Source organism: Melanostigma gelatinosum (genome assembly GCF_949748355.1).
Source record: "Melanostigma gelatinosum genome assembly, chromosome: 22".
NCBI classification, from domain to species: Eukaryota; Metazoa; Chordata; class Actinopteri; order Perciformes; family Zoarcidae; genus Melanostigma; species Melanostigma gelatinosum.
In genome coordinates this window covers 4,629,325-4,653,772 of record NC_136655.1, presented here as the reverse complement: position 1 = coordinate 4,653,772, position 24,448 = coordinate 4,629,325, and the positions used below count along the sequence as shown (strand labels likewise).

The 24,448-nt window shown below is 47.3% G+C and overlaps 1 protein-coding gene across 14 annotated transcripts in view; it reads right to left on the bottom strand.

Moving 5' to 3' along the window:
* The window catches only part of magi2a (membrane associated guanylate kinase, WW and PDZ domain containing 2a), a 158,731-nt gene that overhangs the window by 114,564 nt on the left and 19,719 nt on the right, over nucleotides 1-24,448 (bottom strand). For all 14 annotated transcript variants that reach the window (XR_013773012.1, XR_013773013.1, XM_079294518.1 and 11 more), the window contains exon 2: nucleotides 3,087-3,203. Coding sequence is in view for 12 of the 14 variants with exons in the window: in XM_079294518.1 (XP_079150644.1) it covers nucleotides 3,087-3,203 (117 nt within the window). In the remaining 2 variants the exon portion in view is untranslated. The remainder of the gene's footprint in view (nucleotides 1-3,086; nucleotides 3,204-24,448) is intronic.

Here is a 24,448-nt window from a genome sequence, read left to right as displayed (position 1 = left end):
GGCGTTGTTTGTAACTTATGCATGCACCAAACAGGTTGGAAGCCCAAAAAAACCGATAATGAAAGGAAGAAGCCAAGATGAAGCGCAGCAGAGCGGCAGGAGAGAAAGCCGAGATGAGCATTTCCTCCTATGCCGCGACGATCAAACCAACAACTGTGGATCGACAGATGGACTCGCAGTGTCTCTCTGTCTCTCGCCCTCATTAAGCCAACGCCGTCGGGATTGCGCGCCATCAACACAAACTCAATGTCCCCGCGGGCATCAAACTCCCCATTAACTCGCAGTCTACAGCACCTGCTATCCAGGCATACGTTGTTTACGCATGCATGTAAAGGCTAAAGCACACAAACACATGCATAAACCTGAGGACTGACAGGAAGGGCGCTTCAACCAACGCGGCGAAATAAGACACGCAGCCGCGCGCTTTAAAGACAGATGTGGGAACATCCAATCACACCCGTCATAAACTTTAAGCTCCCATTAGCGGGATGTTCCGTTTAAGGCTCCCTCTTCTGCTATCCAGCCACTCTGTGCTTTCTCTACATGCTAGCCGAGCTATTGTCAGTGGAGCCGGCATTACAAGCGGCATGGCGTTAAACTAGCTCAAAGTAGAACACGGTTCTTTTGTCACATATTCATGTCCAGAGGCACGGCGCTTATTTATATTTGATTCTGTATTTGGGGGGGGGGGAAACATGCGAGACACTTTTTAATCTTTCAGTTGATGTGCTCAGCCTTTAAGCTATTTACTCTAAAAGTCTTGACACTAAATGCACGCACGCCGAGTCAAACGCTGGGAAATTAGATAAAATACTTTAAAAAGTGTTAAAATGTTTTCCCCCCCCGGCTCGGCTCCGGTCAGCCGTCTCCTCTCCACCACTCGGGGTTAAGCTTAAATGTCTTTGATGAACTACTTCAGATCTTTTACGTAGACTTCTCTTTTCTCCCTCGCCCCTTAGCCTCACTTAGATGTGTCGCTTGTCATAGAGCTCACGAGGCATCCGTGTGTCTTTATGTTCCTCAATTTGTTCCCTCTGTTCTCCTACTTGGTGAAAAAGACAATCTCTCTAAATTGTTTGTCCACATATGGCCCTTTAAATGTCCTATTTACAGCTGGTATTCATTTGTTCTATACCTGGATGATGACACCTGATCGGAGGTAGGCGATACCGCTGACAGACTGCTATTACACTTGTCCAATCACAACGCCAGCCTGATCACAATCAAATGGCCCTATCCAGAGACAGTGCTATGTTTGTCCATTCTGGGCTACTGTAGAAAAAGTGTGGCTGCTCTATATATAGATATAAACGGCTCATTCTAAGGTAACAAAACACAACGAGTCTTATGTCTTAGGTCATGTTACATTAAAGAAAACATACTTATTATTATATTACATTTCTGCCAATAGACCCCCCTAAATGCTACACACTGTTCCTTTAAAATTTGAAGATCATGATGTGTAGGCCAGGAAAAGGCCATTAAACCTAAAATGATATTTTGACACACATTTCACCTTTCACGAACATCTAACCTTCTGCGAGTTGAAAATTGCAATTTTCATAACATTTTGATTAATTGTGCAGCCCGAGACAGCATATATTAAAAAGGAGGAAACAACACTGGAACACAAACGTGCACGTGTTGAGCACCAAACGGGGATCCGGCCGTCGGGTCTCTCGTCCTGTCAGCAGCACTGAGGCCCGTTGTTGAAGCTTCATGAATGCATCGGTTAACCTCCCTCTCTGTGCAACAGTTTATCTGCAGTCCATTTGCTCATGTGGCTCTCACAGGCTGTGTCACATCACCATACCTCCTCCCCCTCCTCCCCCTATTGTATCTCTCCCCCTCTATTTGTTCTCCCATTTGTTCTCCCTCTTTACTCTTCACCTCTTTCTCCATCTCCAATGCCTCACCGGCAGCGGCTCTGTGAGTGGTTATCAGAGAAAATTAGGCTTCTGTTGCAAACAAATAGCCAATCCCCGCCTGCCCCCCCCCCCCCTCCAGTTTCTCCTGTTGTATTCTGGTCAGAGAGGGAAGGCGGAAATGTGGCTCCAGTGAATTCGCCGTGCGCCTGGCCTTGAATTATGCGCCTCCATTAAGGATTCAGGGGAGAGTTAGCCAACAGACAGCTGGGCCTAATGGCACGACTGGGCTAATGCGGAGCTAACACTCGCTACACACAGATAAGAGGGTGTACACACACACACACACACACACACACACTCTTTCAATATCGCAGCCTATTGACTGATGGCGATGAGCACATGTTCAGCAAACATGGCAAACAGCAATCACAAGAATATGGATTAAACATCAGCAGGTCTAAACTCATATAATCACCGGGGGGCTTAATACGACCACACACACACACACACACACACGCAGGGATAGAGTTTGGAATGCTTTCCTGAACCAAAAAGCCCTCCAAATCGTATCTCCGATTGTCTACACAGACAGAGCCAGACAAGACCGATTCCAGCTAAGCCAACACCCCATCAGCCGATTGATCACCAACACGGACAGTTGGGACCGGAGCCAATGGCAGCGAGAGAAAGAGGACGTCTCATCACTCACTCGTCTCAGACACTTTGTCCAATGCATACTGTACTCTCTTAATAATTAGAATGATGCGGGTTAATGAGAGGCAACGAGCATGGTCAGATGGACCTGTTAGGGACAGGCTATTGACCATTTGCGAAGCCACGCTTAGCAGTCAAGCTGTCAGTGTTCAGCATGCATGCATGCAACAGCAGCATGAGTAGATTCAGTACACGATCAGTTGTGTCTAGTCGTGGCAGTGTGTGTTTTTTTTCGTACCACCTCGGTCGAGGTTGCAAGCGAGCTGAGTCGCTACTAGAACAGTAACACTGCAGACGACTGATAAATCACAGAGGACCGCCACTGGCGCGACACGGTACATCCTGCAACAACAACAACAAACCTACAGCTATGGACCACGGTAGCAAATCATCTACTGAAACACAACTAGACGTTGACACAGGAGCCTCAAGAGGGCCAGAGTGCTTCCCTCAAGGAGGCGAGAAGGGAGTGAAGGTGGGTAGGTTGAGGAAAAGGTAACTCACAGGGGACGGTGCGGAGGTAGAGGTTGTCCCGGATGATCTGCTGCAGCTCGTGGTCCACCGAGCCTTTCTGAAAGCGCAGGTTGAGGTAGCGGCGCAGGTCCTTGTCTATCACGCCCCCTGGAGGAACACAAGGGACAGGAGTCAGTAATCAGAATCCCCCCCCCCTTCAAATCAATCACTCTGACATTTTCCTCCTGTCGAAAGAAGAGGAATGGTGTGAGGCGAAATAACCTACTCAGCCCTTGATCAGAAACGGGGACAGCTGGACGTGTTTGTGAATTACCCAGAAATAAATGTCTGGACTCACTCGGGTTTTCTGTGTTGTTTCCAAACCTCAACAGCGAGCAGAGGAAGCTGAAAACACCGGGGCGACAAACGACCCAGAAATCACTGAAAAACCACAGCAAACTATTTGAATCCGCTAAATCCCAGACAAACAAACACGGCCGACACGAATGAACGGTTTCCCATCCAGCATCTGTCGGGAGCAGCACACGGCCAAACACGTATGGAGAACTGTCGACATATAAATCACCCGCGGACTCGCCCGGGGGCTATTTTATACTTCCATTCTCCTCTCCCTCACCTGAGTCCTTCCCCCTCCCTCTCCATCTCTTTCAGCACTCCCAGTCCTGTGAACGGACTTCCACTTTAAACCAGTCACTCTCGCTGGCTCAGCAGGACAGAAGATGAAAAAAAAAGCGATGGAAGGGACGACAGAGAAACGGATGTCGGAGAGATGGAAGGCAAGGGCAAATCCCACGGGGGAGTAAAAAGGGGAAGAGAAAGCTACAGCAAGCATCAACAACCCAACAAATACTCCATCTGTCTCCTCCGCCTCACACTCATACATTCACATATCAAATGGAGGCAGGACGGGACGGATGAGCAGGGGGGGGGGGGGATTCCTCATGGTGCCGCTTTAACCAACACACTCGTCCTTCTCGCTTCTCCTACCGCATAGAAGGGAAGAAGCAGAGAGACAGACGGAGAGGGCGCACATGCTGAGAAGACATTCGGCTAACCTTCAACATCCTCTTTAAAGCGGCAACTTGGCACGGTGCCACGTAGCATTTAGCCCCCCCCCCCCCCCCCACACTAATCTTTTTCCCTCCGTGATCCTGAGGCAGTGACATCCGAGCATGATACGCTGGAGAGCATACATGTAACACACACACACACACACACACACACACGTGCAGACAGACGCATCTCAACAGAGATGGACCGTGAAAGCGTTCAGACAGAAGGTGGAGGAAATATAACAGAGAGGCACATTTGAATTTGGAAGTTTTCCATCGTATTGGGGAATTTTTCTGGTTCTTCCGTCGTGTGAAATCCACGCACACACACACACACACATCATGCCTTAATCCATCAGAGCTGAACTAATTCCCGGAGCGCTGCATTATAATCATGCAAACCTGAATTACGGGGGCCGGCTCCGTCTGTGTCTCTGTCAGAGACGTGGAGCAGCCAATTTCACATTTGCATGAGAGAAGAAGCCAATGAATCTGCATACTGAAAAGGTGAGCAGACTCAGAATCACACACGCACACACACAGACACACACACATATTAACGCACTAAATGGCACCTCTTGTGCGGACAGCGGTTGAGCAGCCAGTACAGTGTCAGATCCCTCTTCCCACAGGTTTTTTGTGATGCAAAATAATCTCCGCTGCAGGAAATCTTGCGCTGGATCTTTCCACGTTGGTGTCTCCCCCCCCCCCCCCACTCTCCGAGTACCGTCCTGTCCCTCGGGGTCCCCCAACTCTGTCTCTGTCTGCCCCAAATCTAGCCACTGCCAGCCAGCCAGCCAGCCAGCCCAGGGAAAAAAGGCGATTCACCTCTCTCTGCACTCCGCCGTGTGGAGAGATGAAACGGGAGAGAGCGGATGAACGAGTGACTGAGGAGACACCGAGGCAGAGAGAGAGAGTGTGTGCGAGAGAGAGAGGGAGAGAGAGAGAGAGAGCGGGAGAGAGGAGAAGTGTGTGTGTGTGTGTGTGTTGCTGCGAGTGAGGGAGAGCGACCGGCGGTGGGGACCAATCTCTCAGAGATCCTTTTTTTCCCTCTCTCGGATCCCTCCAGGTTCTCAGGTCCTACGATGCCCCCCATCTGCAGCACCCGGCACTGCATCTGTTTTAAGTGCCTCTCCCAGATTAAAAGTCACCCCCCCCCCCCTGCCACATCACACGCCCCCCCTCCTCGGTTTATTGCATCCACATGGCCTGGATCCGACCTTCCTCCACTGTCAACAACCACGTGGTGAAGCTAAACACTGCGTTTCAGTGAAACACAGCGCTGTCTCACTCCAGAGGAACAGAATTCCTCCTAATTGCAGTTTGTTTAGAAACAGTGACTTTCTGGTGACGCTTCTCTGTCGCAAATTTCGTCCATTCTGGTGATGCAATCTCTCCATTTATTCTCTTCTCCTGTTCCTTTAATAATGACATATATTGCTTTTCTTTATTTATGTGCTTGTACAGATGTTTGCAAGTCCAAACACACAGCTCATTTTTTTCCAAGCTACGACATCGCAATGGAACCGAGAATATGTGGGATTTGATGAGTGTTGCATCCGGATTTAAAGCTATGAAAGCAAACTTTTGTCATCGACTTAAGATGCGTCCTTTGAGAAGTTGCGAATCTCCAGTTCCAACACATTCACGCCTACATGCCTACATGCATTGAGTCGCTGCCACGTGATTGGCCGATTAGATATTCTCTCATGCTGAAGAAGCACATTTTGTTTTCTTTGATAAATGACTCGACCCAAATGTTCCCAAACTTTTTCAGTTATTACCAAAAATCATCGAAGCCCCCACGCGTGAATAATTACATTGGAATCAAAGTATCGGGTTGTGTTGGATTTTATTTAAAGTATATAACATGCAAATGAAAAACATGAGTTCAACCTTCCCCAACTGCCAGAGTTCTTTGACACAAGACGTTGCTGCTGTATTGGCTGCTCCTTCATATTTTGGGTTTCACTGACATGTTTGACTGACGAGCAGCACCAGTTTGGCTTCTCCTCCCCGTCACTAGCACTTTAACTGTCTGAATAAATCTCACAGAGTCTTCATAGCCTCACAAGCATCAGAGCACTCTTTGTTTAGTCGCTGGTCCCGAATAAATCAGATCTTCCACCATCAGAGTGCAAGTACCTCTCCCGCTCTCTGAGCAGCAGTTAGAAAACACAGCAGGGAACTGCAGCTCTCCACTCAATAGGGCCCAATGTTTGGTAATGTATCCAGAAATAGATGTGCACATACATCAGCGCAAGAGTCCAACCCTGGCACGAGGAAACCACTGGCCTGGAGTCAGTGAGGCGTATAAGGTCACCGAAACAAATCGCTTCTCTCTCGAGGTTGCTCCTCATTCCCACTCGTCCTCGCACGTTTAGAGCCAATACAACGGGTTTCCCGAACAGATGGCTGGATGAGAATCATTGTTGCCATGTACAGCAGGAGCAGCCAACATCTAAGCTCAGCAGGTGTCATGTAATTCTCCTGGGAGGCCGGGAGAGGGAGAGGGGGGGCGGGAGAGAGAGAGAGAGGCCACAAAAGAGTCACAAAAAACTAAAAACAAGCGAGCAGCTGGTTCCTCGGGGGGGATGGAGGTGCTGCTCTGCCTCCGACTCGGGCACAAACTGGCGGAGCATGGTGGATCGACTTTCTCTTCGCAGATACTACTGCCACGAGCGCTGCGAGTCCTACCGAGACTGAAAACGTGAGGTCAATACTATTTGAACACTAAAACAAATGCTGCAAATGGCTACTTCTCAATTTATGGATTCGGCTCACGCGCACGCATATAAAAACACACCGAGTATCAAACACAGGACGTCCAGCAGCGTCGTGACAGTTCAGTCTTCGGAGAGTTCGGTCGGAACACTTTCTACTCCAGCGTGGAGGGTGAGCCGTCGTCAGAGCCACGGAGACAATATTTATCACCCCCTGCTCTGAGGGGCCCCAGCGGCAGTCACACATGTAGCATCATCACGCTGTGCGTACGTGTGTGTGTGTGTGTGTGTGTGTGTGTGCGCATTTAAGTCAGAGGGAGCGCCAGCAGACAGCTGTTTGGGTAATCAGACTAATTAAAAGATCAGGATGGGCTTAAAACCTTGCCAGTTCCACCAGAGAGAGAGTCACACACACACACACACACACACTCTGTGTGCTCTGTTGATTAGTCCTCAACGAACGAGTAGGATGCCAACAACTCTGTGGTGAAAGCGCTGGAATCCATAAAAACCAACTGGCTTTCAGATGGGTTTACACACACACACACACACACAGAACAATTTGGTTTACGTGATATCACCACATAGAAATGTTAGTGTCACAGTTGGATTTATGCAAGACTAATTAGGTCACATACGGGGAGTTATAGTTTCAACAAATGAAACATGTTTGGTTTTAAAGACTAAACTGCTGTTTTGTACGTTTTAGCTCCTTAACTACAAATCTAAACCTTCAGATGAGATCAGAAAACAAAACATGTGTCGATCTAGAGGGCAGACGAAGTATTATGTTGTTGAATTTGACGTGTTGCTGAAGAGTAAAGCTCGCTATTTTGGAGTCAGACAGACAACAATACCCTCGGACAGCAGCTGCTGTTTCTAGTTGTGCCGTGACATTTTTACCTCAAAACGTGATCTGCCTTTTAAGAAATTGCTCAAATCAGTCTCTCCAGCTCTCCGAGCCCCACAGGTGATTACACAGCGCACCTTCCTTCTGTCGCTTTATTGCTGACCATCTCCATGGAAATTCACTCAGCCCACCAGCTGCCTGAAACGCGGGTGTGTTCAGAAGTGCTGAATCCATCTCCTGGTGGGTGGGTGGGAGGGGGGGTGGGGGGGGGTCAGCCTGGGAATGGGACGCTGAGAGTGCTGCCGCCGGAGCAGGAAAATGGAATATTGGAATATGTCCTTCACGTGTCGCCGTGCCGTCCGGCAGCAGATTGATGGGGAACAGCACGGAGAGCAGACTGCTGCCTCACGGTCCTCAGCCTGCCTGGCCTTCAAGCACATACGGCTCCATTCATACCCATCAACATGTGATCTGTGTTCACATGTGCTACTTGGGAAAGGGGAACAATCCAATCACACTTTGAGGTCATGGGTATTTGGGTGAAATGTAGTTTCCTGTACCCTGATCTGATGTCCTTTCTGTCCCGACTGCTGCATGTAGAATAAGGCTGGTGATCCAAAACGTTGGCTGAACTTCAGTTGAACCTTGTTTTTTTTTTTCCGAGACCACACAAGGTGCTCTACCTCCACTGAGCAAACCCTTGAGAAAAGCCTCTTTTACACACTGAAGAGAAGCAGTGCCTGAACACAGAGAGCACGTGGGGTAAAGACTTGGGGAATGTGGCAGTGAATTAAAGGTTTCACCTAAAATACGACTCCTACCGAGAGTCTGCTCATCCTGACCTCCTCCCTAAAGCCCATGATGCACCTCACCTACAACATCTCGTAACGGCTCCCTGTGACTCTTAAACTGCTTCCTTTGGGTTCCACTTCATATCCTGACCTTACAGCTGCACATTTTAACTCTTCTTTCAAACTGGTTTAGATTTTTTGCACTCTAAGAATTGTTTGACATCTGAACCAGAATATGATGTAATGTGCGTGAGAAGCAATTAACACCTCTTTAGTTACAGTTACAGTTCTTTAGTTAATTAGGTCATTCATTCAAGTCTCCATTGCCAACATTAACTGACTCAGTTCATAGATCCGCTCCTCAGCACTTAGAGCTGCTTCATGCCACCTACACACTGTGACTGCCTTATATTCTGCCGCATGGCCAGCCGTTAATGCATCCAATAGAATGAACTTCTTCTTCTATACCATAGACACAGCTTGTTATTTGTAGGGGGGGGGATCTTTACGAGGAGATAGCAGATCAACAGTAGACGCCACAGAGACGTGGTGTACGTCATCTGAAAGCTGAGAACCTGAAGAACCAAGAAGATCCAACAAGCTAGCATATCAGTTTTATTTAACCCTTCTAGGGATGCACCTATCCGACGTTTTCAGTCTCGATACCGACCCCTGGGCTTTGCTTATCGGTCGATTACGGGCTACGGATCCGATGTGTTTAAGTAATAAGCTGAAGGCCTCGCTGTGAGCTGAGGGTAGGTCGCTTAAGAAGAGGGCATTGAGCGTTAAAGAGGAGTGAGTGAGATAAGGTGATTGACTGCTACGGGTGGAATGGAAAGCAGGGAGACACCGCCGACACAGCGAGCTCATCCCAAGCTGCTCCCACAGAACAGCTTTGAAGTCCAAGCGGGTGTGAAATAGCCTCACCGCGGTCCACTGGTGGAATCGTGCGTTCAGACTCGACATGCTAATGTCACCGTGGCGGTAGACCCCCCTCGCCCCTCGCTTTAAACATGACGAGGATCAGTCTCCTGTCGAACCGCCGCCTCCAAAAAACGTGTCATCTGGCCGCAACGCTGCGACGGTTCCACGGTGTGAAGACACAAAGGAACCCATCCCCGCCGGCAGACAGAGGCTCTCAGGCAGAGGAGGTGGACGGAGCGGTAAAAAAAAAAAAAAAAAAAAGGTCAAGCAGACAAACTCGCTGCTCAACAGTTTGGTTGCCTTGACAACAATATTACTTCTATCGCAGTGGAGACGTCGCTGCGACCCGGCGAAGCAAAATCTCACACGGTTACACGATTAACTTCACGTACTCCCGTTTGCTGTACCTGGGTATGTCTACTTCCTGACAACAGAGACGTGTGTGTGTTCTATTTGCATGAATGAACTCCTGATGAAGAATGTGTGGATCCCTGCGCTGAACACCTGGAGCTTAAAGAGGTGATGATTCGTGCTTGATTGTATATGAATTGTATTGGTATATTGTAATGGTGGTAAGAAATATCTCAAACTTGTTTATTATGAAAATCATTGGCTAAATGATGCATTAGCAGTGTTTCCCACACGTAGACATTATTTGGCCCCGCCAAAGTAAACTTGGTGACCCATTCTAGCATTTTCTTCATTATTATTTTGTAGGTGGATTGATGTAAATTAACAATATTTACATACTAGACTTTCCATTGACACATTGTAATTATAGGCGTCAAAATGATAATTGCTGAGATAAAAAGAAAAGACACTAAATAGGAGCAGCCAGACAGGTTTTACACAAACCCTACAATTTTCTGCAATTAGGGATTATTACCGGTATTTTGAATGTGCTCGCTTTTGGGCTTTTAACACCAAATAAAGTCCATCCCTCCGTTGTCTTCTGCTTATCCGGGACAACAACCGGCTCAGCAGATGTCCCTCTACCCAGCAACGTTTTTCAGCTCCTACTAAGGGGGACCGTGAGGCGTTCCCAGACCGCAAAAGATATAAAGATATATAATCCCCCCAGCGTGTTCTGGTTCTAGCCCGGGGCCTCAACCAGTTGGACGTGCCCAGAAACCCTCTTAAGACATCCAAGAGGCCTCCTGATCACCTCTGGTAAAAGGAGCAGCGGCTCTACTCTGACCTTCCTCCAGATGTGTGAGCTCCTCTGCCTCTCTCTGGAGCTGATGAAGCGGTTTAGATACAGTGTTTACAACCCGTCTCGTCATCTGATCGCTTATTCATTTCCCAGATTACTTTGTCGAGTTCACTGTTTTCATAGCTGATAAGAATCCCGGCAAAATCTATGAAAACAAGACCCAAGGAATTCGTGATTTTCATATGAAAACCATTCATCTGTCAGATATAGAGGGGAGGGAAGAGGAGGAGATATGCTGCCACAATATCCCCACAAATTATAGTAAATAACTTGTATTCTCAACAGGAGTTAGGGACACACCGATCCAACCTTTTCAGTCCTGATCCCGACAATACCTGGGTCTATACCGAGTACCAATCCGATACCAGTGTGTGATTAATAAGCTACCATACCTGCAGTTGTCCCTGCTCCTTGAGTCCGTATCGGTCCAGCATCAGTATCGGTGCATCTCTAACAAGAACCAAACGAATGCCCTTGTTGATGTTGCAGAACGTTGCTCCTCCCTGAAGCTTGACCATTGGCGGCTGCGTTAGAGCGACTCCAAGTCACAGGAACCCGAGGCTCATTCAAATAAATAGGTCGCTAGATAATAGCCGAGCCATAATGGCCGCCACCGGGCTTCCTCCTAGGGCTGGGCGATATGGCCTAAAAAAAAAATCTCCGATTTTTTTACAAAAAATCCGATTCACGATTTAAATCGATTTTTTTCCCCCAAAATTTTTTGCAGATGACAGAAGCTGTTGAAAACATTTTTTTCTTTTATTTTGTGATGATTTTCCCAAGTAGGTTGATAAAAATAAAGTGCAAACAAAACCTGAACATTGTAGAAAGGTGCCTGTAGTATACAAAAAGTATTTGGTCACTCTTTTGTTTGCCTGAATCATTTAAATATAAAATTAAATTAAACATAACATTAAATGGCATTAAATAGTAGCCTTCCATTGTAAACAACTGTGCAAATGTAACTTTTTACAGTAAGCTTTTCTAACTGAATACACTGATACAAACACAGCATGAAATAAAATGTATATGACCCTTTAACATTCACATTTTCAAAAGTGCAACATCTGATCTAACATCAACATAACATATTTTGCACAGTAAATAAGTGCATGTAAACAAAATCAAGTGCATTCACAACATAACCAACAGTATTAAACAGTAGTGCATGTTTTTTCTAAATTTTTTTTGCCAGGAAGACAAGCCTGTCTACTACCTCTGGCTTCAGGCATGCACGGTGGCATGTAACAATGCCCCCCCCCCACACACTGAAAAGCCTCTCAGAGGGGGCACTTGTAGCTGGCACAGAGAGGTATTTCTTTGCTAAAGTACTTAGCCTTGGAAAGTTAAGTTGGTGACGCTTCCACCAGTCAAGTGGATCGGTGTCTGGGTCAACCTGCTGGACCACAGGTCAGTTGTTGCGGAGTAGAATGACATCCCCTCCAGCTCCGCAGAGATCCTTTGGCGTGTACTATTGTACAGCCGAGGCAAGGCAACGTCAGAAAAATGTTTACGGCTTGGTAGCACGTACCTGGGGTCCAAAGCTTTGAGACGGTGAATAAACCCCGGCTTTTCCACGGTGTATATGGGCACCATATCTTTTGCGATATACATCGCGACTGCATCCGTGATGGCTTTCCACCGGGCACTCTTCTTCTCATGCGGAGTACAGTTGGTGAATGTCTCCAAAATGCTGGGTTGTTGTTGTGAGGTGGCGGCGGCGGCGGCGGTGACATTGTTTTAGTTTGTAAACAATGCGCGCGCACTCTACTACGGGAACCCAACGGGGGGGAGGGGTGGGGGCGATTTTCTCGATTTTCAATAAAACACATCGCCTTAAAGCACACATTCGAATTAATCGATTAAATCGATTTATCGCCCAGCCCTACTTCCTCCTCAGCATTGTCACTGTTACAGCACAGCTCTCGCTGCTCCTTGCCGGGGCCCGGTTTAATTGGACTAACCCAATCAGAGCCCAGGAGCGCTCCGGTCTGCTGAGCTCGGCATCGCTGCTAATAGAAGCTGATGGAGGGAAGATTAAAAATGCTGCTGCTGATTCGCACTCTGCACATCCCACAGTCCCTGCCATGTCTATTTGCGCTGGCTGAGATGAATCGTGGGAAATGGTACGACGGCCGCGCAAGCCGCTCGTGTGGCTTTCTGCGAGCAAACCCGAGCCGAGATGATATTCTATGGAAATGTTCCTTAGAGAGTGTAATGGGGTAAAGTGGTGAGCTGTTGAGTATTCCTTTTTAATTATGTTTTAATGAACTGTGACAATGTGAGGCTCAGAGGGGAAATGTCGATGAAATGTTTGCTCGGGATTTAATTTAAAAAAGGGGGAAACTGCAGGAGGCCTGTACAGTGACACACACACACACACGAGCAGAAAGTAATCCATCAAGTCTTTCTCTCTTTAAACACACACTAAAGGGAGTTACTAGTTCTTTGTCACACACACACACACACACGTTTGCATCTCAGATTTGTGACCACAGTTACTTTAGCTTCAACAGCTGCAGCCTCGACACAACCTGCGCTGTCAAAATATCCGCCGCACACAGTCAATCCCGGCAAAACTTCAAAGGCCCTTCTTCGCCCAATTGCATTTGGCAGCCTGACTCCAGATCAGAGCTTACTGAGCAGAGCGGGGAGCTGTTTTTCTGAGTTAACACCCCCCCCCCCCCCCCAGCAGAATGCCTTTTATGGACTAACCAATACATTGCAAGATGCACCGGAGAGTTCACACAGACAAACACACTAACAGCCGACACGGGCCCTCTGGATGAGAACCTCTGGGGTAATCAAACTCCAAGAGGGACGCTCGTCAGGTCGCATCTCAACAGGAATCCATCGGCAGCTCTCAAGTCTCAATCAAGTTTTTGGGGAGGGAAACGTGTTCGGAAGCCTCAATGCCTACAGTGCATAATGAAGCAGCCGGTATCTGGGACATGGACCCAAGTAAAGGTCATCTGCATAGTTTGAAGATGCATCATGCAAATCAACTGCTTCGCATTTGCATTGGAATGAAGCTGTGTGTTCAATGTTAGTCTTAACTCGGCTCACCATTTGTTGTGGAGAGACTTTTAGTGATGGTAGCGGCTACAAAAACGTTTACATGAACAGTGGGCTCAATGAGTGTGTGTGTGTAATGTGCAGCGATGACGCCACAGAGAACCATCACTCGACTCACCTCAGCATGTAGCTTTTTAGCTTAATATTTTAGGTGACTGATGATTTTTGCTGTTTGTTCTGTTGCTAGTTCCCCCTGAGACTCGGATCAGACAATTGTCACAAACACTGCCAGCTTCTGCCTGCATGTGACCATGCGAGTAAACAACTGGCTCATCCAGGTCAACCCTCTTAGCTCAGCCAGTGCAACCGGTCAACCATCTCAAATTCTCCCACATCCCCCCCTCCCCCCTCCCTGGAAACATCAGAATCTCAGGCTGCCCGTGGCTGTCTGCACTGGATTCAAAGCGCTGGTGCTGGCACACATAAAAGGACTGACTGCTCTGAGTATCTTCTCTCACAGGCTGGGAATTACAAAGTTTGTTCTTCAAGTTTCCTCCAGCAAACAATCCCTTCCACCGCATGGCCTTTCTGAGTGATTATTGTTGACCCAGCAGATGTGGACCCCGGCTCCATCATATCAGTACATCCTGGCATTTCACTGCTGCCTCCCACCTGACATTTATGCCGTTTTCATTAATGCCTTTTGGTATTTTTGGTAAATCCCCGTATATATATTTTATTTTTGGGGGGCGACTCAGTTGGAGCAGAGGAATGCAGATGGAAGCAGCGATATCCTGATGAAGAAGAGGAAAGTCATGTTGAGTCCTGGTCCAACCGGCAATCACGAGCCTTCGATTGTCTCTTTAATCTGTGCAGCAACTTTCCCTTTTTCTATTATTGGGGTTTCCATTGTTTGTTTTTCAAAATATGCAATGAACAAGTGAATGCAAAAGTACTTCACATTGTACAGACATGAGGACTTTCACAAGTCTTCATGTTTTCTAAAAGCTAAATCTTTAAGAACCCGAGGGATTAACAGGACCAGTTAGTCTGTGGATCCATAAGAGACCGAGGAGCACATCAACGTCAGGCTGAGGCTTTTCAATGATTACCTGTAACGCCCTCAAATAGAGCGAGAGTGAGTCAAGAAAAGAGAAAACTACTTTTAAACAGGCCAGTCCATTCTACCCATAATGACTGCGCTAAAGCAGCTCATTGATTGCCCTGCGTGTGAGAAGAGGTTAATTACAATCTCGGCAAGCGGTCACTCGTCTGGAGGCAACGATGAGCGGCTGAACACCGGGAAGTATATAGGTAACGAAAACACCAGAGACGTTTCTCACGTCGTAAACTCGAGGCCAATTTCGGTTCCGCTGAAGGGTCGGTGCAGGAAATTGACCTCAGTCTGAAGTGCTACAGCGGAGCAGCTGATGTAAACAGCTGATCTATAGCGCCCATCTATCGTCTAGGGCTCCCTGAAGTGCTTGCTTTTCTTCTTAAGGGGAAGAACATAAAGGCCGGTTGAAAATCAGCAATTTATTCCTCTCATCTCTTCCTCCTCATAAACTGTAAGCCCGCCCACTTTTTAGCAGACCGATCGAATGTAAAGTATTTCATTTAAATCTCTCGTATCTCTCTGTGAAATGTGTCGCAGTAAAGAAGCGAAAGACGCTCTTAGCTTCCGTTTCACCCCCCCCCCCCCCGGTCGCCCGAGGCCACGTGGGAACACGCAGCGTGACATGCGATGGAGTCTCCAGCTCAGAGCCCTCCGCGGACGTGACTTCTTGCTCGGCGGTTCATCAGCATCACTGTCAAAACCCCAGCGATATTACTTCCAGTGCCGGGGCCAGTGAGCTGCCACAAATTGACCTCCGACCTCTCTGAATTAGTCTCTTCTCCGGTGATGTTTACAGCCGGCGCGGTGCGCCGGTTACAGCTTGGAACGGAGTGAATCCTGAGCTGCCAGATAGCAAATTGAGCCGCCTCATTGCGAGCACACTCTTTCAGCCATTGATATTTCCTCTTCCCGAGATCTTATTATACCTCGGCTCTTATCTCCTCCTCTTGTAGCGCTCCCCGCCTCCCCCCCCTCACCCACATAACAAGAGTGGTGTCTGCGAGAGAGCTCTGGAGAGGGAGAGGTTCATAAGCAAATGGCTCCCGAAAACCCAATCTCATTTATATGCAGATGAAATAAATATTGATGTGCTGCCATGCTCTTGTCCTGGTTTGCCTAATTGATGCCGACGTTCTGGTATCACTCGTGCTAGGTATGACTGTTGGCAAGAGGCCTGCTCGGTGATGTGACGTGTCGAGGGCAAAACAAAGCTCGAGCAAGTGCTTAAAGTGAGCAGACGGACGGCACTACACAGCCCCCTGAAACAAAGCAAACGAATGAAGTGAAGTGACACACGGATGAGAGAGAGAGACGGAGAGAGAGAGACAGAGACAGAGACAGAGACAGAGAGAGAGAGACAGAGACAGAGACAGAGAGAGAGCGAGAGACAGAGAGAGACAGAGACAGAGACAGAGACAGAGAGAGAGAGAGAGGCTGCCTGTGATGATTCATTGATGGGTGTGTGGAGAATACAGATATTAACTGCTTTAGAATATCTCAAAGCACCATCATCCTATCTGGACGAAGCATATGCACACAAAAAAAAAAAGCTTACAAATGCATTTCATCCTATTTGACATTTGCGAAATAACCTAAAAGATGAATTGTCTGATAAACTTTATGCCAATTAATTTTTGCTGAAAATACACGAATTCAAAAGACTTTCACGTTTGAGATTTGACATTATTTATGTCAGCACATCAGTCTAATTGCCGTCTTCCTCAAATTGAGTTACCATCCAATTGTCGGCGGTGCTTCGGCGTGGCTCGCTACGAGGCATGTGATCCAATCACTACCGATCTGCAGGTGACTGTCATTAGCTGAAGGACCTGAAGGAACGCTGTCAAGCACACAACAATTAAGGTAAAAGCCTTAATTAGTTCAACTCTGTCTGCGCAGTGAATGCATTTAGAGTGCGGGACGACACACGGGCTCATATACACTCTCGTATTAAGAGGTTTAACATACACTCAGGTGCCGGAGAGACAAGCTCCAGAGACATCTGAGCAAGACAGGGAGGAGGGGGAGTTCTCTGTTGTGGGATCAGCCCTCAGAGCTGTCACAATCCCGTTGTTTCAGTGCCACACACTCCGCTGCAGTGCAAGTCAAAGGGGAGCAAAAATGTCTCCCGACGTGTGAAAATGCTCAAAAAGATATTTGTTGTGCGAGTCGCTGGCACAATAAGGCTGCAGCGTCATTCTGTTGTAATAAGCCGGAGCCTCCTCTGAATGGGACACGTGTGACGATCCATCAGAGAGCCGCGTGCACACGCTCAAACCATTCAGTCCAGGGACAGCAAATCAATCCCCAACTGCAATAATGAATCCATCTACAGGAGCCTGGCGAGTAATGTGAATGCGTTTCCTTCCTCGCGAACATTTTGCAAGGTCGATTTTGGAATATTTTCAGCGCGTCTTCTTCCCCGACTTTTTTCTCCGGCACATAACGACATTTCTTGGCAAACCCTGTCTGGTGTTCCGCCGGTTTGCGTGCGCAGAGCAAGTTTCCGCTCACCACAACGCCGCTCCATGGCACCGACCGTGGTGGAGAAACTCTGCGTTTAAAGGTTGTATGAAGTTCTTTCTGTCTCCAGAGGGATCTGCATGAAGTCGGGCAACTTGTCTGACTGTTTGTTGGAGGAACTACAAGTTTGTAAATGAAAAACCGATCTGGGAGTGTGGAGTTATGTTGGCAGCTACTAGCTTAACACACCCAAACCCCCAAACACACTATTGACATCGACTCGAGTCGCATTGTGAGTAGTTTAGGTGCACATGGGAAAAATACACAAAACATATTATTTTCTTCTTTGTTTAAACCGTCCATCAAGAGAACAATTTTATAGAACAGCGGTGTTGAATTGACCAAATAACTTTTGGCTTTTTAGCTCAGAAGAAACTGAAACAAATGTTTGGCTTTGGAAACTTTTTTTGTCTTTTTAGCATTTAGCGATTTATTATCAATGAAAATAATTCCCACGCTGGGAATATTCTTTTTCCCAGGTTGTGTAGCCTATTTCTTTTCTATACGAGGGTTCTACTTTGCATAATTCAATCAAATATTCACTTTCTTGTGAGTCTTGCTTTTATTTCATGAAGATCAATGTGTCCTACATGAAGCAGCATATAGAGTGACCCCTTGGATCGGCACCTTCACCAGAACAACAAAGCACTCGGTGCGTCGGTGGCGATGAGCGCCTAACAAGAGAGCGAGCGGTTCTGTGTTGAGCATCCAGAGTCGTCCGGTGCTGAGCTCCGGCAGTGGGCTGTGCAGAGGCAGAGAGCCTGCAGCTCTAGTCCTATTTTCAGCTTCAGTGAGCAGAGGAGAGTAGAGAGCCGGGCCAACTCAGGGCAGACAGGATCGACCCCCACACACACACACACACACACACACACACACACACACACACACACACACACACACACACACACACACACACACACACACACACACACACACACACACACACACACACACACACACACACACACACACACACACACACACACACACACACACACACACACACACACACACACACACGGTGTAATGCATTATGGTAATGGCGGTGGCAAGGTATGTATGTGGCAGCAGACATGACATTCACCAAAGACCACAAATGTCATTTTAAAAAGAACATTCAATCATTGAATTAACCATTAGAAGGAGATTGCAGGCCAAAACTAGTGTTATGTTGGCTGTTTTTAAAAACAAAACTGCATACTGCTCTTTAAAAAAAAAAGACTAAATTGCAAAGTAATTGCTGCAGAGACTGTTAAGCTTTGTAAAAATGCTGCGTCATCAGTGGACTCCACAATCTACTGCATCATTAGCCGGCCGCCTGCTGTTAGCCGTTCGACACATACGGACTCCCAGGCAGCCGAACAAATGGGCGTTTGGCTCACGATTGATTGGCGAGTGAAACGTCATCTCATCTCGCCTCATTAGACGGAGCCAATCACATTACATCAGTGCCATTGACACGCACCACTGCGGTGGGAATACAAGCTCGCTCGCTCATTTATTTAATTTCGTTTATTAACTGATTGTAAAGGGGGACAAATATATAGAATAAATTGCATCCGACTGGTCAAAGAAAATGTAAAGATATTGATATTATTTCTCTTTACACTCCTTCTTCCTCAGTGCCTTCTTGGACCCCGTCGACCTCTGATCCACACGCACAACATTTAAAAAGTCGGTGTGAAGAGTGAGGTTGGCTTTGTCACACGTTTCCGCTCCTTGTTAACAGAAGCACAGTGCTGCTTCACAGCCTTACACTGAGGGAAAGGTCGGGATATTACGGAGGCTCTTTGTAAACGGGTTTCACATTTTATGTGATTCTACCGTTTTACCATTCCAGCCCTGTGTTTGGAACATTAAACGACAGTGAAACACCGTTCTCCTGTAACACGCTATTGATCCTTTGGAGGAGAGTTTAGTCTTTTTTTGTCGTCTGTATTTGGGCTTCGGTGTCATATTCAAGGACACATCGGCAGGGTGCAGATGTTTGCTGGGTCATTAGAGGCGAGTCATGATTTTTCCTTCTCGTAGAAACTCACGGTTCGAGGCCACGGGAGCCGTGCATCTGTTGCAAAACACCGAACTCTGTCCGACCCACTTTTCTTCCACGGGGGTTCGGTTGTCACCGTCTTTTTCCTTTTCACAGTGACCGATCATCTCAGAACACGAGTTGTTAGCACACGGCATTAAACATTCATGCGAGGCCGAGAGGCCGTTTAAAGAGCCGAGCCGCTCCTCGTCTCCGATTTGCATTCCGGCCACCGACTGTGCCGGGGCGAAACAATTCCTCCGCCTCGTGTTTCGCGTCCCATTTCTCGCCATTTTTGTTGGGGGTGAATGCTATTTTTGCATGCAGGTGTGTGCTTGTGTGAAAGAAGGCTGTGTAAGCATGAGAGTCAGACTATGTGTGTGTGTTGAAAGTCTACATCATGTCTGTAGAAGAGGGGAGGGGGGGGTAACATCTGACTGCAGCTCGAGACCGCCATCTATGGGGACTGACAGGCTCAGATGATGGAGATCAAGATAAAACACAGTCACAGCGGCTGCATGGTGATGAGGGGTTTGGCTTCCACTTATTGTTATATTTTCAGAATAAGAGCGGTGTGATTCATGGCTCAAGGGCTGAAAGAGAGAAGTAGCACCTCAAAACAACCAACAAACGGAGAATTTAGGAAATGTTTTGGGTTCAAAGAGTCTCTAACAGTGTGACCGCTTTAAATGTTCTCTGAAGATCCAAGCTTCTCTCCATCAACAACCATTTCTACTATTAATAGTAGAAATAATCTGAAGGATACTGCCAGGTCACAAAATATCCCGTATGGTATTTCCTGGAGTGCAGCCATTGGATTGAAACCGTTTTGAAAGCATTCCAGACATAAATCATTCAACAGAGAGCATCGTCACAACTTTAAATACACCTCACTCACCACCAATCAAAAGACATTACTCGACTGGAAGTAGCAGAAACCACCAGAGGCTTTCTGGAGCCGGGTCCACCAAGACCCTCGTGATCTGAAATACAATCTTCAGCGCTGAAATATTGGTTTCCACAGAAAAAGGAAGAAACTGCTTTTTCTTCAAAAAGGCAAACATGAAAGTCTGGACTTGCAAAGACACTTCTTATAGCAGGAGGCTGTTTAGAGGGAAACAAACATCCTACCTGAACCCACGAGCAAGCGACTCGTAGCTCTGATTTGAGTCGAGATGAGTAAATTTGTGCTGGCGTGTTGTTGAGAAGGCCATTTCTATTTAGCCGCCCCTGTGTCCATTTCTCATTACTCGCGGCTTACCTCTCGAGTCCTTTATAATCAGGCCGGCGCTGAAGACGGTAATCGCAGTCCGTCAAATGCAGCGCGGGGAACAATGGCTCACATTTTACAAACACAGCAATTTCCCTTCAAACCATCAACTCGCACCGCAGAGCAATTTGACGACGCTGCCTGCAGTGTAAACAGGCGGCGACGGCAAAGATTGTAGAAGTCAGACAAAAGGCTGAACACGTCCATTCGGATGACCCGCTAAGCTCCCAGACGGAAGTTGAGAAAAGAAGTGTAGGGGAGGTAGAGCGAGTGCTGCTGTTTCCCACTCACACGGGGAGGACTTCTACCTTATTATTAGAGAGCTGCACTAGAGGTCCTTAATTATTCAGGAGCTCTGAAAGCGAGGTCTTCATACGGTAAAACAGACGTGATTCTGCAGAGCGCTCTTCTTTATCCATGAAAAGACTTTGATGTCTTTTTCTCATCAAAGGAATCAGAAAAAAACGGTTCATACTGATGTCTGTGTGAGGAAGAAAAAATGAAATTTGAAGAGTGGAATAATGGCTTCTGATAAAAATAAGACTCTTTTCACTGGCCTCCTTTTGACTTCTCCTCTTCAGCTTTATTCTCCCTCTCAGCGCTCGTCCACATACATGTGCAGGAGCAACACCCGGCCTTATAATTCGAGGTATCTCCTCACCGCTCAAGGCAACATATCTCAGGCGGCGTCCTCTTCAAAGTCAACGGGCTGCACATCCAATATAAAACCCCTCCACTGGAAAACGACACACACACTTATAAATCAGCGAGGTTTTTTTTCTTCTTCTTTTCGAGGCACTACGTCTCAATCTGACTCCGGGATCCCAGACGCAGTCTTCATTTCTTTCCGTGTCAAACCTGTCGGCTTCCATTACCTGGAGCAAGTGTTTCCCGCCGCTCGTGCCACTTCTGCATCCTAATTGCTCGTAAACAGTCGGTGCCCGGCGCTCCCAGGCGGTGACGGCGCAATTAGTTCACAAATGAGCGACTGATATTTGTAGCCTCGTGACTCTGAGATTATTCATCTCCCGGAAGGTGGCGGGGGGGGGGGGGGGGGGGCTACGAGATGCTAGCTCAGCACTCACGTCAGGAAGTGAATGTAGGCCTGGGTCATATTTCACACATGACGTGGAGATTTATACACGACTGGAAGACATTCACCTGCATACAAACAACTATTATTACAGTAGACTTTTACAATTTGAGGACTGCAAACACTGAAGTACACACACAGCAATCAACCTCAAAATGCCATGCGTGCATTTTTTTCCAAGACAAACGACACTCTGCATCCCCTTTGACAGCGTTTCATATCGAGTACAAACTAAAGCTCCTTCAGTGGAGATCGAGCAAACGCAAATTTTTCTGCTGAAAAACAAATCGGCTTCATTTCCACTAAGATGGATGCTGGAGGCAATCACAGCTCCCAGCTCTAAATATCATAATAATACGTTCACCTGACTACTGGGACCTGCTTCTGTCTTCGGAGCGAGACTATTTTCAATATTCTCAGAGTTTTCAATTTCAGCATTAGCGGCGTAATGACATCTATTTTTCATTTGGATCGTCGGAGGACCGAGGAGTCAGATGCGAGTGTGAGAATAATCATTTGGATAAAAGGAGCTCTGCTCAATATATAACAGCAGAGGATTGTCAGACGAGAGCTCAGGAACACTGCTTTACATTGTGTTACTTCGTTTTGAATGAGTCAAATGTGTGTGTGACAGAGTCTGTCACACACACATTTGGTGAGGATGCAGCTGGTGCCCGGAAACAGAAACACAACAAATCCAGCTGTTGGTTTTGGATGCTAAAAAAAGATGAACAATTAGAAATGCTCGGACCAGACGAAACCGGTGCAGACGGTTGCTTCAGTGTTTGGTGAACGCTGTCGTTACACTCGGCGTATCGTACTCGAAGCTGCCGGGGAGTCTGTACTTTGGCACAAACTGTTTATAGTTGTCGAGATACTTCAGTCTGGACCAAAGCGGTGGGCCCAACTACCTGCAGACCGACATCCATCCATATGCTCACGCTGCGAGCAAGGCTAAAAACAGTGTTACAGTTGGTTGAGTTCCTGGTGAAGCTTTATTTCCTCTCTGCAATGAGAAACAACTGTACAGTGAACGCATGGCCCGTTCTTGAAGCTGCGCTGAAGCTGAACTATTCTTGGAGGGAGAGTGGGCGTCCTGCCCTGTTTCTGCCGGGCTTTCATAGCGGGACGAGCACAGCAGAGTGTCTGGCACGCACACGCGACAAACAAAAGCACAGCGTTTATTCACTATTCACACACACGCGCGGCCTCTCTGGTCCTACATCGGCAGTACTTGCTGGCGCCGTCGCTTCACCAGCGGAGCCTTCGACTGTATCCTCGACACTCAGACTTATTAAACGCTGGCAACAGGCAAGCCTCCTCCTTTAGTCCCAGCTAAGCTTCCATACACTGGCAGAACGGGACGGCAGCCAGGAAATAAAGCGGAGAAAATGAACAGAAAGAAAACACGGGTAAAGGAGCGGAAATGCAGGAATAGCGTGAGAAAAAGAAACATTTGAGAATAGATTATGAGCACGTGTGTGTGTGTGTGTGTGTGTGTGTGTGTGTGTGTGTGTGTGTGTGAGAGAGAGAGCGAGAGAGAGAGAGAGAGACAGAGAAAAGCAGCAAAGCACCTGCAGGCTGAGACTGAACTTATTCCACTTATTTCAGCTGTTTCCACCTAACTGTCAAGCACATTTTAGGGCCAACTTTTGAAATGTCACCGAAAAAAAAAAGAAAGATAGGAATTACTCCCATTTCTAACAGAAAGGTTCGAGTGAATAAATGCATTTCCTGTGCAGCTCAATAGAGGGAAATGCATCCATAAGATAAAATGGAGTTATTATTGTTCACCATATTTCATGCTACCTGAAGATAAAACAGCAAAATGCAGACGATTGCTGCTCCGCTAACACCCACGACGAGCGCCTCACACATGAGCGCTGTGACCTTTCCGGGACGTTGTGGTGGGCAGACGACATTTCCGAACCGCCCGAAGCCGCTTCTCAACTGTTCGGCCCTGAGACGGGACCATTCATTAGAGCGAGAGCACCGTCGCTGTTCTTTAACTTTCCGTGTGAGGCTGTAGCTGCAGTAGTCGTGCTACCGGATGGACTGAAACACGGGAAGCACAGATCGCAGCGGAGAGCGCAAGAAATCATATCAGACAGCGACAGCCCTCAGGCCCCTCTCACGCATTACTTCCATCTAATTTGTCAGTAATTAGATGACCGAGGATTTATCCTGCCGGGTGATTAATTGCACACAACGATGATGAGGCCAGGGAGTAACCATGGCGATGAGAGTGGCGCACTTGGATGCTGGATCTACACACAACACACACTCACACACTGGGGGTGTGTATGTGTTGGTTACATATGGATCAAATCTTCTATCACGCCCAAGTCATTTTATATACATACAGTAAATGCTATGGAGGCTCGTAGATTGATATTGAAACAATTACTGATTTAATGGCAATAAACGGATTAAAATGACGCTGAGATCTACGCTTCATCATCTAAAATCATGCTTCCTTCATGCAGCATTTTGGGCTAAAAGCCTCTTGTTGTTGCACCAAACATCGAGCGATAACAGTCCATTAGCATCTCTGCATACGCCAACATCTGGAGCATGTTGGCATCCATCACACACACACACACACACACACACACACACACACGAGTGGCGTCTCATGCCGACTCGGCGAGGAACTGCTTCTGGAGTGAAGATGCGATGAGAGCCTGCCATCACTTCTAACCCCCACAGCTCGAACAGATGCTGTGATGACACCAACGTGCTGACACACGTCGCCTGAAGACTGTGGAAATGAATGGAGATGGCCGACCGTG